Source organism: Narcine bancroftii, chromosome 3, assembly GCF_036971445.1.
Source record: "Narcine bancroftii isolate sNarBan1 chromosome 3, sNarBan1.hap1, whole genome shotgun sequence".
In the NCBI taxonomy this organism is placed as follows: Eukaryota; Metazoa; Chordata; class Chondrichthyes; order Torpediniformes; family Narcinidae; genus Narcine; species Narcine bancroftii.
The window spans coordinates 279,064,337-279,083,947 of NC_091471.1; the positions used below are offsets into that span (position 1 = coordinate 279,064,337).

Sequence of the window (19,611 nt, forward strand, 5' to 3'; positions counted from 1 at the left end):
CCCCAGATAGATTTTTATGGTCAATATAAATGTGAGCCTTGACAGTGTGTGGATCCATATTGTGAAAAGGGAAGGGGGAGGGGTTGTTTTATTTTTGTAAGAAAAAGTTTAACATATATATTCTTTGATATTGGAGACTTTACTATTTGTATTTATGGAAAAAAACAAAAATAAAATATTCCATAAAAAATGCCATGCAATTGTGGAGCCTGAGGGAGCACTGGAGGTGAATCCACACTCAGTGTTCATGAAAGGACACCCTTTTGCATCTCTTTTTGGGGGTGCCGGGTATCTCTTTCCGTGACTGTATGGCAAGCAAAAGTTGATACATTTTGTGTATTTGTTACAAAGCAATAAAGGAAATCTAACATGAAATTACAGAATCTGAGCTTTTGAAAACTATATTGTATTTAAAAGATTGGTTTAAGGATGTATAACTAAAAATGAACTGGTGCTCAATACTACAGAAATTTTTGGTCCTGATGATTTGATTGTGATTGATAAAAGACCCCTTGGATGTATTTAAAATCTGACTAATCTAACTTTTGTAAATCATAATTTTTTTTATATATATATCCAATTCTGGGCATGGTTGAAGCCCTGAAAAATTAACAATTTTTACTTACATAGATGCTGCCTGGAAGTTTCTAGCATTTTCTGCTTTGATTTTAGATTTTCAACGTCTGCAACCATTAAAAAATTTTTTTTCACAAATTCAAACCTGTTCCGTTCAGGTCAGACAACCCGGCATTACTGATAATTCCCTCAGATGTTCTCTTGTTCCACCTGGTGGTATAACAATGCAATTTCATTGCAGTCATTGGGTCCTTTCAACCAAATAAAATGAATTGTCACACCAGTCGGTATATTTTGCAACTAAAAGTAATGCATTCTTTAAAAATTAACACAAATGGAAAGGACCAAAAATACTAATGAAATCACATTTGCTGAGTGCATCATAATGTAATGAAGAACATTAGACAAACTTCTCTCATTTCCGTGGAATTCATCTACATCTCCTGCTGCCTAGGAAAGGCAGCCAACATACTGAAGCTCCCATAACACAGCCTCATCTCCCTTATCCCATTGTGGAGAAAGCTCAAGAGTGTGAAATCATGCACCAACAGGCATAAAGATAGTTTCTTCTCTGCAGCAATCAAGCTCTTTAATGAACCCTACTACAGTGATCTCTTGCTGTCCTTGCTTTGTATAAATTCATCTTTTCCCCCTATATTAACTCAATATTCTGTCATTTGTGCTTTTGCTCTTCTGCTTTACACAGCTATATGAACATTAGAGATGGGCCTGTTAAACTGCTTGCAGAAGAACCCTTCTCACTATATTAGGTAGGTTTGACAAACAAACTAGAACTTGTCAGAAGTACCAAGTGTGCTCGTGGCTTGGGAAAGAAAACAGATTGGAAAAGTTGGAGATAAGCATTTTTTAACATGTGGTTGGGGGTGGAGAGGCAGAAAGATTAAAAAGTCTCATGTAAGAGATACAGAGCCAGAAAGCGACATCAGAGAAGGAGCAAATAAAAATAACGTCGGGGCAGAGTGTCGTGGCCATTGTGTGAGTGGCTCAGTGTGGGATTGGGAATTTGAGGCTGTGGTTCATGAGATTATGGTGAGTGGAGGCTGAGGAGAAGGTGGATAGCCAGGGCTGGGACGTGCTCCTCTTGCAGAATGTGGGTAGTCAGGGAAGCCAAAAGCATCCCTGATAAGTGCAGCTCCTTACTAATTGAGTTCGCAAATTGGAGTTGGATGAACTCAGGAAGCTGAGGGGGTGATAGACAGGAGTTACAGGGATGCTATCACACCTAGGAGGCAGGAGGAAGGAGGCTGGGTGCCAGTCAAGAGAGGGAAAGGGAACAGGCAGTCAGTGCAGGGAAGAGACAGAGAATCGCGGATAGTCTGTTGCCTCCCTGGTACCAGGGTACGAGATGTTTCAGATCAAATTCGCGGTGTTCTCAGGAGAGAGGATGAGATGTTGTGGTCCATACAGGGGAAGAAAGGTGATGAGGATCTGCAAAGAGAGTTCAGGGAGTTAGGCATTAAGTTGAAGGACAGGACCTCCAGGGTTGTGCTCTCAGCATTGCTACCCGTGTCACGTGCTGGTGAGATTAGAAATAGGAGGAATGATGCAGGAGAGAAAGCTTCAAGTTTCTGGATCACTGGGCTCTCTTCCAGGGAAGGTGGGACATGTACCGATGGGACAGTCAGCATCTGAACTGGAGGGGGATAATACCGTTGCGGGAAGGTTTGCTCGTGATGCTCCATGGGGTTAAAACTAGATTTGCATGAAGATGGGAACCAGAGTAGATAGCATAGTGGAGGAAGAAAAAGATGATGTGAAGACTGCATGTCAAGTCAGAAATCAAAGGGTTGTACATGGTGGAAATGTTGTCAGTTGCATCCATTTGAAGGAGTATTGTAGGAAAGGCAGATGAGCTTAGAGCATGGATTGGCACATGGAATGATGACATTGTGGCCATTAGTGAAACATGGTTGAAGGAGGACAGGACTGGCAGCTCAATGGTCCAGGGTTCCATTTTTTCAGATGTGATAGAGCAGGAAGAATGAAAGGGGAGCAGTAGCATTGATCATCATGGAAAATATTACAGACAGAACAGACCAGAGGGCTCGTCTACTGAGGCTATATGAGTGGAGCTGAGGAACAGGAAAGTGTGACCACACTAATGGGGTTGTATTATAGACCAAACAATTGTCAGCAAGAATTGGAAGAGCAAATCTGTAGAGATAGCAGATGGCTGCAGGAAACAAAGTTGTGATTATAGGAGATTAACTTTCCACATGTTAACTGGGACTCCTGTATTTTAAAAGGGCTGGATGGCTTGAAGTTTGTCACGAAAATTTTCTAAATCATTTTATCGAGGTAAAAACCAGAGATTGCAACACTGGATCTCCTATTAGGGAACGAGACAGAGCAGGTGACATAAGTATGTGTAGGGAACATTTTGGGTTCATTGTGATACTGCTAATACTATTAGTTTCAAGGATAGGTTGAGATTCTAAACTGGAGAAATACCAATTTTGAGGAAATGAGAAAATGTGGATTGGGACAAGTTGTTTTCTGGCAAGGATGCGTTTAGTGAGTGGAAGGGATTCAAAGGTGAAATTTTGAGAGTACGGAGTTTGTATGTTCCTATCAGGATTAAAGGCAAAGTTAACGGACATAGGAAACTTTGGTTTTTGAGGGATATTAGGAACCTAGTTAAGAAGAAGAGAGGGATGTATAGCAGGTATAGGTAACAAGAAGCATCTGATGTACTTGAGAGTCTAAACCTTCATGACTAACCTCCCATGTGGAACCTTGTCAAAGGCCTTACAGAAGTTCATGTGGACAACATGCATAGTCTTTCCTTCATCAAATTTCCTGGTAAAAAAAACTTAAGGAAAGAAGTTGAGGTTGCTTGACAGACAATGTGAAGGAAAATCCTAAGGGTTTCTACTGGAATATTAACAGCAAAAAGGATAGTAAGTGACAAAATTGGACCCCTTGAAGATTAGAGTATTCAGCTATGCATGGAGCCAGAAAAGATGGGATAAATCTTAAATGTGCATTTTTTTCCAATCAGTATTTACTCAAGAAACTGGCTATCCAAGTATTTGGACAGCCAGGGATTGATTAGGGATAGTTAACATGGTTTTGTGCGTGGTAGGTTATGTTTAACCAATTTTGTAACATTTTTCAAGGAAGTTACCAGGAAATTTGATGAAGGAAAGACTATGCATGTTGTCTACATGAACTTTGGTAAGGCCTTTGACAAGGTTCCGCATGGGAGGTTAGACAGGAACGTTTATACTCTCAGCATTTATAGTGAGGTAGTAAACTGAATTTGACATTGGTTATACAGGAGAAGCCAGAGAGTGGTGTTCGCCTCTCACTGGAGGGGCTATGACTTGTGGTGTGTCTCAGGGATCAGTGCTGGGACCATTGTTGTTTGTTGTCTATATCAATGTTCTGGATGATAATGTAGTAAAATGGATCAGCAAGTTTGCAGATGACACTAAGATTGGAGGCGTTGTGGACAGCAAGGAAGGTTTTTAAAGCCTACAAAGGGATCTGAATCAGATGGAAAAATTGAAAAATGGCAGGTGGAAATTTAATGCAGACAAGTGTGAGGTGTTGCATTTTGAAAAGATAAGCCAAGGAAGGATATATATGGTAAATGGTAGGGCATTGAGGAGTGTGGTAGAAAAGAGGAATCTGGTAATGTAGATACAGAATTCCCTGAAAGTGGTGTCACAGGTTGTTCTATAAACTTTGGTATCAATTAAAAAAAAGTGAAAAAAAAGGGTTTTCAATCAGTGTAAATAGAAGTAGCAGTAACATTAAGCAAATAATGATAATAATATGCATAACTAGTTGTTATTCCTCAAACTAGGGGCAGCTCGGTTGGTGTGGTCGTTAGCACGCATTTTATAGCGGCAGCGATCAGGACAAGGGTTCGAATCCAACCCTGTCTGTAAGGAGTTTGTATGTTCTCCCCATGTCTGCATGGGTTTTCCCAGGGGCTCTAGTTTCCTCCCACCGTTCAAAACGTACCAGGGGTGTAGGTTAATGAGGTGAAATTGGGCAGCACGGATTCGCGGGCTGAAATGGCCTGTTACTGTGTTGCATGTCTAAGTTTTTTTAGAGAGTATAGGAGGCCAAGGACATAAAATTCAAGAGAATTAAAGTGACAGAGAATTGTGAGCTTAGGTCCATATCTGCAGGGTGAACACAAGTATTTTGGAAAATAGCGGATTACAAATTCAAAGAAATACCAGTTAATAGTTGGTTTGCTTGGGTAGAGTATCTTGGGCTTTGGAAGGTAAAAGGAAAGATCGGATGAGGTAAAAGTGTTGGCATTGCTGTTCTCTCGGTTGAAATGAGAACATGCCTCATGAAAATGGAGGAATTAATGCAAAAGAGGAAGAAACAGAGGATGAAATGTTGAACAGAAAGTTGATAGGCTTAAATGTGAGATCCAGGTAAACCTTATCATCTGTCTCCATTGCAGGAGACAAATTTTCTATAGAATTTTTTTATACAAACTTACCAACTCCCACAACTACTTTGACTACACTTCCTCACACCCATTCCCTTTTCCTCGGTCACTGTCGTATCTGCTCCGAAGATTAACTCTCTTCCAGTCCAGATAATCAGACGTGACCTCCTTCTTCAAAAAATGTGGCTTCCCCTCTACCACCATCAACTCTGCCCTTACCCACATTTCCTCCCATACATCTGCCCTGGCCTCCTCTGCTCCAAAACGCAACAAAAATAGGATTCCCCCTTGTCTTTACCTACTACCAATCTCTGCATCCAACATCATAATTTTCATCACCTGCAACATGATCCCACCACCTGGCACATCTTCCACTCTCCTCCATGCTCCACCTTCTATAGGGATCACTCCCTCCATGACCCCCTCGTCCATTCATCCTTTCATATAACCATATAACCATATACAGCACAGAACAGGCCAGTTTGGCCCTACTAGTCCATGCCGGAACAAATCCCCACCCTCCTAGTCCCACTGAACAGCACCTGGTCCATACCCCTCCAATTTTCTCCCCTCCATATAATTATCCAGTCTTTCCTTAAATGTAAATAATGTCTCTGCTTCAACCACCTCTGCCGGAAGCTTATTCCACATCCCAACCACCCTTTGCGTGAAGAAATTTCCCCTCATGTTCCCCTTATAATTTTTTCCCTTCAATCACAAACCATGGCCTCTGGTTTGAATATCCCGCACTTTTAATTGAAAAAGCCTATCCACATTGACTCTCTCTGTCCCTTTTAAAAACTTGAACACCTCCATCAAATCTCCCCTCAATCTTCTACGCTCCAGGGATTTCAATCTGAATTTGGATCCAAATATGGATAAAACGGGGAAAAAAATTAACAGGAAGAACAAAGTAACCAAATTTATAATTAAATCAATGCAAGAAATGAAACTTGTGGACATATGGAGGAAACAAAACCCAAAAGAAAAGGAATACTCATACTACTCGACTAGACATAAAACATACTCAAGAATAGACCTATTTTTGTTATCAGCTAGTATGCAGGATAGAGTAAGAAAAACAGAATATAAAGCGAGAATGCTATCGGACCATTCACCCTTAATACTGACAGTAAAGCTAGAGGACATCCCTCCAAGAATGTATAGATGGAGATTAAACCCCATGCTACTTAAAAGACAGGATTTTAGAGAATTTATTGAAAAACAATTAAAAATGTACTTTGAAGTAAATACGGAATCAGTGGAAGATAAGTTTATACTATGGGACGCAATGAAAGCATTCATTAGAGGACAAATAATAAGTTATGCAACCAAGATGAAGAAGGACTATAATCAGGAAACAGAGCAGTTGGAAAGGGAAATAATAAACATAGAAAAAAAATTAGCAATAAAGGAAGATACAACCAAAAGAAGAGAATTGGCGGATAAAAAAATAAAATATGAAACATTACAAACATATAAGGTGGAGAAGAATATAATGAAGACAAAACAGAAATATTATGAACTAGGTGAAAAAACACACAAAATCTTAGCATGGCAGCTTAAGACAGAGCAAACTAAGAAAATGGTATTGGCAACAAGGAAAAAAGACAAACAAATTACATATAATCCAAAAGAAATTAAGGAAAACTTCAGAGAATTCTATGAACAATTATACCGAACTGAAAACGAAGGGAAAGAAGGGAAAATAGATGAATTTTTGACTAAAATTGAACTACCAAAACTACAAATAGAGGAACAAAATAAATTAACAGAACCATTTGGAGCAGTAGAAATACAAGAGATAATAAAAAATTTACCAAATAATAAGACACCAGGAGAGGATGGACTCCCAATAGAATTCTACAAAACATTTAAAGATCTAATAATACCGCCCCTCCTGGATGTAATCAACCAGATTGATGAGACACAAAACTTACCAGATTCATGTAAAACAGCAATAATTACAGTGATACTAAAACAAGGGAAAGATCCACTCTCACCAGCGTCATATAGACCAATATCTCTGCTAAACACAGATTATAAGATAATAGCTAAACTATTAGCAAACAGATTAGCAGAACAGGTACCGAAAATGGTAAATTTAGACCAAACTGGATTTATCAAAAAAAGACGCACAACAGACAATATTTGTAAATTTATTAACTTAATTCATGCAGTAGAAGGAAATAAAGCACCGGCAGTAGCAGTTGCTTTAGACGCAGAGAAGGCCTTCGACAGAGTAGAATGGAATTACTTGTTCAAAGTATTGCAAAAATTCAGTTTACCGAAGAAGTATATTAATTGGATTAAAGCATTATATAAGGGACCGTTAGCGAAAGTGACAGTAAATGGACATGTATCAAAGCAATTTAACTTAAGCAGGTCAACGCGGCAGGGATGCCCACCATCACCATTATTGTTTGCGCTAGCTATAGAACCACTAGCAGAATCGATAAGAATAGATAATAATATAAAAGGAATAAAAATAAAAGACAGGGAATATAAAATCAGTCTATTTGCGGATGATGTGATAGTGTACTTAACAGAACCAGAACTATCAATAAAAGAACTATATAAGAAATTGAAGGAATATGGAGAAGTGTCGGGATACAAGATAAACGTAAATAAAAGTGAAGCAATGCCTATGAATAACGCGGATTTCTCAAAATTTAAGGAGGAATCCCCATTCAGATGGCAAATGCAGGCAATAAGATACCTAGGTGTGCAAATAAACAAAAATCTAGGCCAATTATATAAACTCAATTACAATCCACTAATGAAAAAATTACAGGACGATTTAGAGCATTGGAAAGAGCTACCACTAACACTGATAGGAAGGATAAACTGTATTAAAATGAACATTTTTCCAAGGATACTATACTTATTTCAGGCATTGCCAATACAACTGACAGAAAAATTCTTCAAAGAGTTAAAGAAAATAATAAGGAGATTTTTATGGAGAGGGGGGAAACCGAGGATAGCACTAGATAAATTAACAGAATGGTATAAACAAGGAGGCTTACAATTGCCAAACTTCAAAAATTATTATAGAGCCGCACAATTAAGGTACCTATCAGATTTTTATCAAACAAGGGAAAAACCAGACTGGACGAGACTAGAATTAGATAAAATAGGGGAAAAGATACCTGAACACATATTATATAAATGGGACGAAAAATTGGTACAACATAGAACTTCTCCAGTATTACACCATCTCCTCAATATATGGAAGAAGATTCATGTAGAAAGAAATAAAACAAATTATCAAATACCAAAACTAATATTGACGCAAAATAAGCTACTCCCTTTTACAATAGACAACCTTTCCTTTAGAAAATGGGAAAAAAAAGGGATTAAAAGAATAGAAAATTGTTTTTCAGGAAGTAGATTCTTATCCTTTGAACAAATGAGAGATAAGTACAATATAACTGGAGATACAGCGCTGGCATATTACCAACTGAGATCCTACTTGAAAGATAAATTAGGAAGCAATTTGAGTTTACCAGAGGGAAGTAACCTTGAATATGTGATTACAGATACAATGTTAATCAAAAGATTTATAACAAATATGTATATTAAACTGCAAGAAAAGGAGAATGAGGAAACAAATGGTAAAACTAAACAAAAATGGGAACAAGATTTAAATATAAAGATAAAAAAGGAAACATGGGAGAAATTATGTTCTGGAACGATGAGAAATACAATAAATACGAGGCTGCGTATGATACAATATAATTGGTTACACAGACTATACATTACACCGCAAAAGTTAAATAAATGGGACCCAACAGTATCTGATAGATGTTTTCGATGTAAAAAAGAAAGGGGAACAACAATTCATGCAATCTGGACATGTGAGAGAGTAGAAAAATTTTGGGATGATCTCAATCAGATATTAAATAAAATAACAGAAAACAATATACCAAAGAATCCAGAGATCTTTCTCCTAAGTAACATAAAAAATAAAGAATTTGGAATTGACTTGGAAGATGCACAAAAAAGATTTGTTAAGATAGCCCTAGCCGTAGCAAAAAAATATATTATGTCAACCTGGAAATTGGAAGATAATTTGAAAATACAACAATGGTATATAGAAATGAATAAATGTATTCCATTAGAAAAAATAACATATAGTTTAAGAAATAATATTGAAATATTCGAACAAGTATGGGAGCCTTACATTAAATACAATAGCGAAAACCTACCGGGGACAAACATTACCTAAGTTGATGGAAGGAGAAGGAAAGAAAAGAATGGACTCTGTAGAATTTCTGGTGTATTTTTGTTGAATGACAACATTGTCTGACTGAATTAATGCAACCTAGATTGTGTACCTAAAATGGATGAGAGGGGGGGGTTGGGGGGGTGGCTTGGGAGGAGGGTGGGGGGGGGAGAAAAAGTCACTGTAAATGTGTGGAAAAGAAAAAGTGTATATCATGGCTATTGTGATTTATGGTGTGAAAAATAAAAAATTTAAAAAAAAAAAAAAAATCTTCTACGCTCCAGAGAAAAAAAGCCCAAGGCTGCTCAACCTTTCTCTGTAATTCAAACCCTGACATCCTGTCAACATTCTCGTGAACCTTCTCTGCACTCTCTCTATTTTGCTTATATCCTTCCTATAATTTGGTGACCAAAACTGCACACAGTATTCCAAATTTGGCCTCACCAATGCTTTGTACAATTTCATCATAACATCCCAACTCTTGAATTCAATACTCCAATTTATGAAGGCCAATATTCCAAATGCCTTCTTCACCACTCTATCTACCTGAGTATCAACTTTGAGGGTACTATTTACCATAACTCCTAAATCCCTTTGTTGCTCTGCACTCCTCAATTGTCTACCATTCAATGTATATGACCTATTTAGATTTGCCTTTCCAAAATGCAACACTTCACACTTATCTGTATTAAATTCCATCAGCCATTTCTCAGCCCACTCCTCTAGCTTTCCTATATCTCTTTTTAAGCTACGGTAATCTTCCTCTCTGTCCACAATACCACCAATCTTTGTATCATCTGCAAACTTACTTATCCAATTCGCCATCCCTTCTTCCAGATCGTTAATATATATAACAAACAATAGTGGACCCAGGACTGATCCCTGAAGAACTCCGCTAGTCACCGGCCTCCAATTTGACAAACAATTTTCTACCAGTACTCTCTGACACCTCCCATCCAACATTGCTGAATTCATTTCACTACCTCCTTATTTATACCTAATGCCTCCACCTTTTTTCCTCACCTCCTGTGGGGAACTTTGTCAAAAGCTTTACTAAAGTCTAAATAGACAACATCCACAGCCTTCCCTTCATCAATCTTTTTTGTAACCCCCTCAAAAAACTCTATAAGGTTTATTAAGCATGATCTACCCCTGACAAAACCATGCTGACTACTACCTATCAATCTCTGTTCTTCCAAATATTTGTAAGTGCCATCCTTCAAAACAGTTTCAATCAACTTACCCAACACAGACGTCAGACTCACAGGTCTATAATTTCCAGGCTTACATTTGGACCCTTTCTTAAACAGCCGAACAACATGAGCCACCCTCCCATCCTCTGGCACAACCCCGTGACCAGTGACACCCTAAATATCTCTGTTAATGGCCCCACTATCTGTACACTAGTCTCCCTGAGTGTCCTTGGGAATACTTTGTCCGGACCCGGAGATTTGTCCACCTTTATCTTTTTTAACACTGCCATCACTACCTCCTCGGTTATCCTTATATGATTCATGACCTCCCCACTATTTTTCTTTACTTCAACTGGTACAATATTTTTTTCCCTAGTGAATACTGAGGAAATCATTTAAAATTTCCCCCATCTCCTCTGACTTTACACATAGCCTACCTTCCCTATCTACAAGGGGTCCAATTCTATCCCTCACTAATCTTTTACTTTTAATGTACCTATAGAAACCCTTTGGATTTTTTCTTACTCTGCCTGCCAAAGCCTCTTCGTGCCTCTTTTTGGCCTTTCTAATTTCTTTCTTAAGATTTTTTCTACACTCCTTGTAGTCCTCTTTCAATTTCTCATCACCCTGTTGTACACCTCCCTCTTTCTCCTAACCAAATTTCTAATATTCCTCGAAAACCAAGGCTCCCTATGACTTTCAGCCTTTCCTTTGATCCTCACTGGGACATATCTACTCTGTACTCTCAAATTTCTTCTTTGAATATTCTCCATTTTTCATTTACATCTTTTCCTGAAAAAAATCATGTCCCACTCAATACTCCCCAAATCCATTCTTATTCCTTCGAAATTTGCCTTTCTCCAATCCAGAACCTCAGCATTAGGTCCTTCTTTGCTCTTCCCTAAAACTAATAGAGTTGTAATCACTAGACCCAATTTGTTCTCCAACATTAACCACTCATCACCCCTTTGGTACCTTCCCTGTCACTACAGGAAGTGCTTCACTTGCACCCACACCTCCTCCCTCACCACCATTCAGGGCCCCTAATAGTCCTTCCAAGTGAAGCAACACTTCACTTGTGAATCTGTGGGAGTCATCTACTGCATTGAGTGCACCCATTGTGGTCTTCTCGACGTCAGAGAGACTGGATGCAGACTGGACATACCTTCACTCTGTTCGCATCAATAACAGGGATCTCCCGGTGGCCAATCATTTCAATTTTGCACCCCAACCCTGCACTAACATGTCTGTCCATGGCCTCATGCACTGTCAAACCAAGGCCACCCATAAATTGGATGAGCAACCCCTAATATTCCATCTGGGCACTCCCCAACCTGATGGCATTAACGTTGACTTCCCTGCTTTCTTCTAGACCATGCCCCATTCTCTCTCTCTTCCCTCCCTCTTTCCTCCTTTCCTCCAGCTCTTCATCCCTTTACTTCTCCATTCATTAAGCCATTTCCCCCCTCCCTGTTTCCTGTTGTGTCCTCCCTTATCCAGCTGTTGCCTGTGGACTTGTGCTCCTCTCCCCACCCCCTTATTTAATTCAGGTGCCTGCCTACATTTTGTACATACCTTGATGAAGGGCTCAAGCCCGAAAGATTGGTTATGTATCTTTATCTTTGCTATATAAAGTACGTGGTTTGACCTGCTGAGTTTTTCCAGCATTGAGTTTTTACATCAATCACTGCATCTACAGGTCTTCTATTCGAACCTCATCATTTTTCTGGAAAAGAGGTGAAGCAACGGGTGCAGGAAGTGGAATGGACATAGCTGGTGGTCCTCTGATAGAATAAGATATGGTGATAGAGATGGTACAAAGAAGTCAGAAATGATGCAACAGAGAGAAAGAAACTGGGAGAATGGGGTAGAGTTCCCCACAGGAAAGTGGATGGGAGGTTCAATGTGGTTCAGATGGCTGTGGGAGTTGTGGGCTCTTTAGTCAAGTTTTTAGTTGCTCCCCCCCACCCAATTTGAAGAGAATAAGTGGCAGTGCTGGGTCCTATGTATAAGATAGAAATTGACAGCAGAGTTGGTAAAACTTTTCAATTAGCATAAAAATATGAAGTTGCGCAAGATAGTCAACATACCAGAAAAAAAAGAGATGAAGTTGGGTTAATGAATGGAACTAGAATAAAGAATGTACCCAAAAAGTGACAGGCCATACCACAACTCATTCATTTTTCCTTTATATGGAGTCGAAGGAGAAATTGTTTGAGAAATGAAGATAAGAAAACTGAACTAAAAATAGAAAATGCTGGAAAGACTCAGAAGGAAGAGAAATGGTTGAAATTTCAGGATAAAGACCCTGCACATCAGAACATTATGGATAAGTTGCACGAGTTGGAAGAGGATAATGTTTTGACCTCAATTCGTGGAAAAAAAAATCAGAAGACCTGAGCTCTAATTTGGTATGGGCAGTGGGTTTACGGGGGATAGATGGAGTGACAAGATCACGCAACTTTGAAAATATTTTGGCTGCTCCTTTTACGTCACTCGCACAACATCCCACACCTCTCTATCTGACAGGAAAGTGGGGGTACCTGAGTGAACGGTGGTGGGCTCAAGAAGGCTTAACTCTATCTTTTCAGAGCAAACTACAGACTGTTAAGAAATTCCAGTGGCTTCTATAGCATGAAAATAAATTTAAAAAGTGACCAATGAGAAGACTGTCTTTGTTGAAGTTTTATGCGAAACATATAAATACAACTCACGATTATAATCAACCACATAACCTTTAAAAAGACTTCTGGAAGGTCTTACCCCACTGGAGTCATTCTTTTTATCAACCAAGCTCCTGGCATACTCTGAACTCTGTAAGACCAAAAAATACAGGGAAAGTTCAATAAAAGCTGACATATTAAATAGTACTATATTTAATGTTTTACGATTCAGCCCTGTAATTTAAGGATATGCTCTTCCCACTTAATTACATTTTGCTGCCATAAGCCTCCATAAGATATGGCATAATCAACGATAACATGTATTGCTCATCCCCCAAAAATGTGAGGCGGCGAGCTGTGTTTCCTGAACGTTGAAGTCCTTCTAGTGAATAGATGCTGCTCAGTCGAGAATTCCAGGGTTCAGATCCAACAACAATGAAATGATGGCTATTTATGTCAAAGCCTGGATAATGTGCTCATTTCTTGCTAGGTGGTGAATGCTACAAGATTGGGAAACAGTTCACAGGTTCTTCCATGAAATTAAGCTTTAAACACAAGAAAAATACAAAAAAATTATTATGAAATGGATACCAAAACTGAGAACTGCATATTTCAGCACTGGGCTTCTTTTCTCCAGGAAGATGGGGTCTAATCAGAACCAGGTCTAAAATACAGCAGTTATAAAAGACTTCAGAGTAGATGTTAAAATGATGTTCCTAATTATTGAGGAAACCTTAACCAAAGACCATATATATTAGATTGTCAATAAAAAATCTATAATATCAATCAGAATAATAACTCAGAACTTTTTTTTGAGTGGGTAGAATGTGGAACTTACTGCTTCATGGAATTGTTGAAATAAGTAGAATTTATGCTTTAATGGAGAAAGCTAATGATAACCACAAATACAAAGGTATCAGGTTGGATGAGTAGATCAGCAATAAATTAGTGTGGAACAGAAATACCAGTAAGGATTCTGGGGGCCTGCTTCTGAGCTGTTCGATCTAAATAATCCTTCACAAACCAGCTTGATCAATAGCAGTTTAACGCATCTCATTCACCTTTGATGGATCCAACAATTGTTCAATTTGCTTCTCTCTTCTGTTGTTGTCCTCCTCTGATCGTCTCAGCTTTGTCTTCAGGATATCATTATCAGCCTTTTGGGCTTGAATAATCTGAAAGGGCCAAGGCAATTTGGAGAACACACAAATAAGTTTGTCATTAACTGCTTTCCATTTATGGTCTGATGGACATTGTAACCACAGTGATAATTTTACTTTTCAGTTTTGACATTTTCTCATCTCTACTCTGAAATGTTTTGGTTTCATACCAAGGTATTGTTCTTTCACTTGCACTGCCTCAGGAAGGAAGTTTCTCTTCTTTCAGTTGCGTCACAAAAACTTTAATTGGTGTCACCTGTAGGTCCGAGGCCTGAACTGTAATCCACAGAAAGCTTTGGGTTTGAGCCCAACTCCAGAGATTCACATCTTTGTGAATTTGATGTCCTTTGCCAAGGGTAGCATTATTCCCTAATGGCTTTTTAAAAATTTTTTTACCATTCTTAATCAACAGTAAGTTATGAAACCGGAAGGAAAGGCGAAAGGGAAGACAGGGTGAGAGAGGGAGCAAAATATAGTTTAAATTTTTTTTCATACATCTTCATTTTTAAAATTTCTTGGGACTGTAGATCCCCCAGTAAAAATGGTCATGGGCTCCTCCCCAAGCCTTCTCAGCTGTATATAAAATTTTTCCAACTGTATCTTTTAAAAAAGCAAATAAATTCTGGGTAATATTTATTCCCCAACCAATATCACTAAAACTGACTGTCACCATGTTGCTCTAGCTTTGTGTTAATTCCCTGGAATAAAACAGAGATTATATTTTTTTAAAGTAATAAATGTCTTGTAAAGCCTTTGGGAATATCCCAAGGTTCTGCAAACTGCTGAAGAAACAAAGTCCTTTTATTTTAATATTCTGATCATCTTTGTTGAGAGATCAAAACCTCTATTTTGTGGCAATGCTCTTCCTGGTCTGAGTTTAAGTTAATGGAGTGGAAATTAAAAGGGGTGGCAGTGATGAAGCTGTGTCTCAAACCGCCAGCAACCTGGCTTCAATCCTATCTCCCAACATTAGATGAGAGTTTATTGTTGTCACACAAGAACAGATATATGCAGATGCACCAAAATTCCACAGCAATGAGCTTAAATATGTCTTCCAAAATCTCCAGCCAGTTAGTCCATGCAGGTTTTAAGGGCGTGTCCAAGTACACCATTTGGGCTGGACAGTCCGAAGATTCTCAGCCTCAGAAACTGAGAGAACAAGGTCACCCTGGGCTGGGGGTGGGGTCTAGACTTTTCATGTTCTTCACAAGACCAGTTTTCCTTGGGTGCTCCAGTGTCTTGCAATATTGCAAAGATGTGCAATTTGGCAAGTTAATTGGCCACTTTCGATTGCTCCTGGTGTTTGAATGCGGAGGTAATTGATGGGAACAAAGGTTCCCTTTATTTAAAGGTTCCTTTCATTGTAATAATACATTAAAAATGGAATAATTATGATGAAGGCAAAGAAAGAGTCGATGTGAGCATTGCCTGTCGCCCCTAAACAATAGAAAAAGAAACAAAAGAGAGTCCCTTCAGAGCCACTGAATGTCCGTGGACTTGCCTCCAGTGCCCCTGCAGCAAAAAGAAATGGTGGCTGTACTGAAGCTGCAGAGATGGCAGCGCCACCACTGGTATAGACCTGCAGCAGAAACCAGTGCTCCTCCACAGGGTTCAACCGCCCAATCAAACTATTAACGGCTCCATTAAGGCTTTAAACGGCCGATTAAAGGTTTATTTTAAAGTCCTGCAACCACGGGGTCTGGGCCAAAGATGGTGGCACCTGTGTTCGGCAGCAGTCCCAAGGGGTTACAGACTCTGGAGGAGCAGAGGACTGGCACAGAGCAAATGGGGAGACCACCCTGTGCTTGAGAAGGAGAAGCAGAGTAGGCAACCCAACAGGACAGTGACCACAATGATGGAACATTGCTGAAGAAACAAAGGCGACAGACTATTGGCGACTTGAGGTGAGGAACTCACACAAGCTACGGGCTGCTGGCATCTTGTGGTCAAAGGACTCACACCAGGCAGAAGACTGCTGGACTGGCTCGAAGCTGGCTGAAGGGGCACCACGTATCTGAACTGGGAGGTGAGAGGGTGTCGACGGTGGGAATGGCTCTTGAGGGGCCTCGGGCACTGAAGGCTTCCTGATCGTATCAGGAGCTTGGATTGCCGATGGTTTGGACTGGAGTCTGTGTGGCTGCAGAGGCTGTGGGAGCACTGGAGGTGAATCCTCAGACACTCAGTGACTCTGAGGTGGGGTGGGGGGGGGGACTCTCTTCTGTTTCTTATTTCTCGACAGCAATTTCTGTTCATGGCAAATCTTTGCAGATTAGATACAATTCCAGGAATATTACATCTGTTTTATTACATCCGTGTTATTACATGACAATAAAATAATCTTGAATCAACCATCAGCAATCCGGGGGTGTGGCAAGATGGCCAGCTGGATCATTAAATACCCAGATTTTTCATAGTATAAAAATGATTAAAAATAAGATTTACAGTTATTTAAATAACAGTGCTTTATGATGGCATCTAATGTGAAAAAGCTCAAACTTCAGCTTGTAAACCTAAACAAAAATGGGAAGATCTAAACATAAAGATAAAGAATGAAACATGGGAAAAGCTATGCTCCGGAACTATGAGAAATACAATAAACACGAGGTTACGCATGATACAATATAATTGGTTACAAAGGCTATACACCACGCCCCAAAAGTTAAATAAATGGGACCCAACAGTATCAGACAGATGTTTTCGCTGTAAAAAGGAAACAGGAACAACACTACATGCAATTTGGACATGTGAGAAAGTGGAAAAATTTTGCGAAGATCTAAACCAGATATTAAATAAAATCACAAAAAGCAATATACCAAAAAACTCAGAGATTTTCCTCCTAAGTAATATAAGAAATAAAGAATTTGGACTCGATTTGGATGGAGCACAAAAAAGATTTATTATGATAGCCCTAGCTGTAGCAAAAAAATGTATTATGTCAACCTGGAAATTAGAAGACAACTTGAGAATACAACAATGGTACATAGAAATAAATAAATGTATTCCATTAGAAAAAATAACATATAATTTAAGAAATAACATCACAATATTCGAACAAATATGGGAACCATACATGAAATACAATAGAGAAATCCTACCATGAACCTCCACCACCTAAAATGACAGAAGGAGAAAACAACGAAATGAACTGACTCAGTATATAAAAGTAAAAGATAAAAATTTCTTGTTTATTTTATTAAGTGACAACATTGGTTAACGGATTTAATGTATCTTATAGATTGAACTTTGAATAAATGGGAAGGGGGGAGAGGGAAGGAGGGAAGGGAGGGGGGGAAAAGGGGAGAAAATGACACTGTATATATTCAAAAGAAAAATGTCTGTATGTATTTTGGTCAGTATGGTTTATTGTGTGAAAAATAAAAAATTTTAAAAAAAAAGAAAAAACTACCATATAAAAGTGCGGAAGAATTGAGGCCTACCTGCATACTGAATCCACGGAGTCATCGCTGGGAGTCTCCAACCCTCAGAGGACTCCAGCCCATTCAACTTTGACTCCAGCACCGATCCTGCATCGGCAAGATGGCATCGGCACATCGGTGAGTTTGGCCATTGCTGACCCGCGTCCACGTGAAGTCATGCTCGTGGGTGGCATGGCCAATAAGGGGACCCGCGAGCCCGCGATCTCACTGGGCGGCCCGGTGGCGCGCAGGGTAGCGTCGGAAGATGCCTCTGCGCGTCCGACAACTTCGCCTGGCCAGCGTGTGGCATCGCGGGCCCGGGAGCTATTGGAAAAAATTAGCGCTGAGCGCCGGCATCACGAAGAGGTCGGGGTCCCGGCATCGGGTGTCCAGATCCGCTGCCGTTCAGTTAAAGGAATTATGCTGACTGAGGAAGAAGAGGAACTTACCTTATTGGAATACGTCCAGGAGGAGAAGCCTGCAGTTAAAGCGGGTGAATCTCAAAAAGTGGAAGTGGAATCTGGACTGGATTCAGTGTTCATTGTTTTGGAAGGGATTGCTGGTCTGGTCAAATACAGCAAATGCATAATATGTCAAAGCAAATATCAACTCAAATGACTCAAGGATTTATGGAGATGAAAATAAAAATGAATATTTTATGTGATGAAATGTCAACTGTGAAACAGGAAATGACTAGTTAAAAGTGATATTAATAAATATATAAAATCAGTAGACTGTGCAAGATAATTTTAAGAAAATTGAAACAGCTTTTTCTGAGTGTCAAACTCAGGTAGAACATAATAGAGAAAAAAATGGAAAAAGTGGAAGGTTCTTTTGTAGATTGGGGGATTCAGAAAAGAGATTTAATGAAGAAGATTGATTTGTTGTAAAATCAAAGTTGGAGGAATAATGTGAAAATGTTTGGACTTCCAGACGATATGGAAAGTGTGACATAAAAAATTTTAAGTACTGGATCCCAGAGGTGCTGGGTAAAGAGTTTTTCCCTGAAGGTTTGGATTTGGATAGGGCGCATAGAGCTCTGAGAAGAAGACCACTTCCAGGATAAGCACCGAGAGCAGTTTTGATTTGTTACTTAAAATATCAAGATCGTGAAATAATTTTACGTATGGCAGTACTGAATGCAAGACAGAATCGATCTCCATTAATGGTTCAACACAATATGCTGATTTGAGTCAAGAGGTTATTAGAAGACAACGAGAATTTAATACAGCTAAAGACGTTTTGTGGCAAAAAGGTTACAAATTTGCTTTTCGTTATCCTGCAATTTTGAAAGTTTTCTATGGAAATTTTCAATCTCAATTTTTTGAGAATGATCATGATGCTTTGGTTTTTGCCAACTCTTTGTCGGAATTACGAAGAAATGGATCTTCTCCTCCGTTATCTCATAAGAGGAGAGTGAATGGAAATGGACATGGGAATGGAAAGTGTGGAAAGAAAGAAGAGATGACACAAAGTCTTCTTGATGTTGAAGATCCGGAGCAGTCGATGGGCTTGGAATCATTGGTTGAATATATGGACTATATTTGATTGTGTTTGATTAAATAATTAATATGTATCTGGCTGAGGGGGGGGGGTGGATTACACTGAAAACTTTGACAGTCATCTGCCACCAGTGGGTTTATCACACGCAGTCTTTTAGGGTATTACTACCTTTGGGTGGTTTTATTTTGTATTATTTCTTTTTTGTTGTTGTTTTGGGTTTTTTTAACTTTATTTTTATTTTTTTTATTTTTTGAGGGAGTTTTTCTTTTTTGGAAGAATTGTAGAGGGAGGCATTATTTGATAGTATTTTATTTTATACCTTTTAGTAGTTAAAAAAAAGATGTCTCAGTTGAATTTTGCAACTTTTAATGTGCAGGGGTTAAATAATCCAATCAAGAGAAAGAGAATATTGGCTTACATAAAAAAAAGAAAATTGA

At 39.0% G+C, this 19,611-nt stretch overlaps 1 protein-coding gene across 5 annotated transcripts in view; it reads right to left on the reverse strand.

The window, feature by feature from the left end:
- Positions 1-19,611, reverse strand: part of iqce (IQ motif containing E) — a 123,440-nt gene that overhangs the window by 70,233 nt on the left and 33,596 nt on the right. For 4 of the 5 annotated variants that reach the window (XM_069928288.1, XM_069928284.1, XM_069928285.1 and 1 more), the window contains 2 exons: positions 14,157-14,270; positions 13,196-13,246 (listed from right to left, as the gene is read on the reverse strand). In XM_069928288.1, the coding sequence (XP_069784389.1) occupies positions 13,196-13,246; positions 14,157-14,270 (165 nt within the window). The remainder of the gene's footprint in view (positions 1-13,195; positions 13,247-14,156; positions 14,271-19,611) is intronic. The other variant, XM_069928287.1, reaches the window with a different exon arrangement.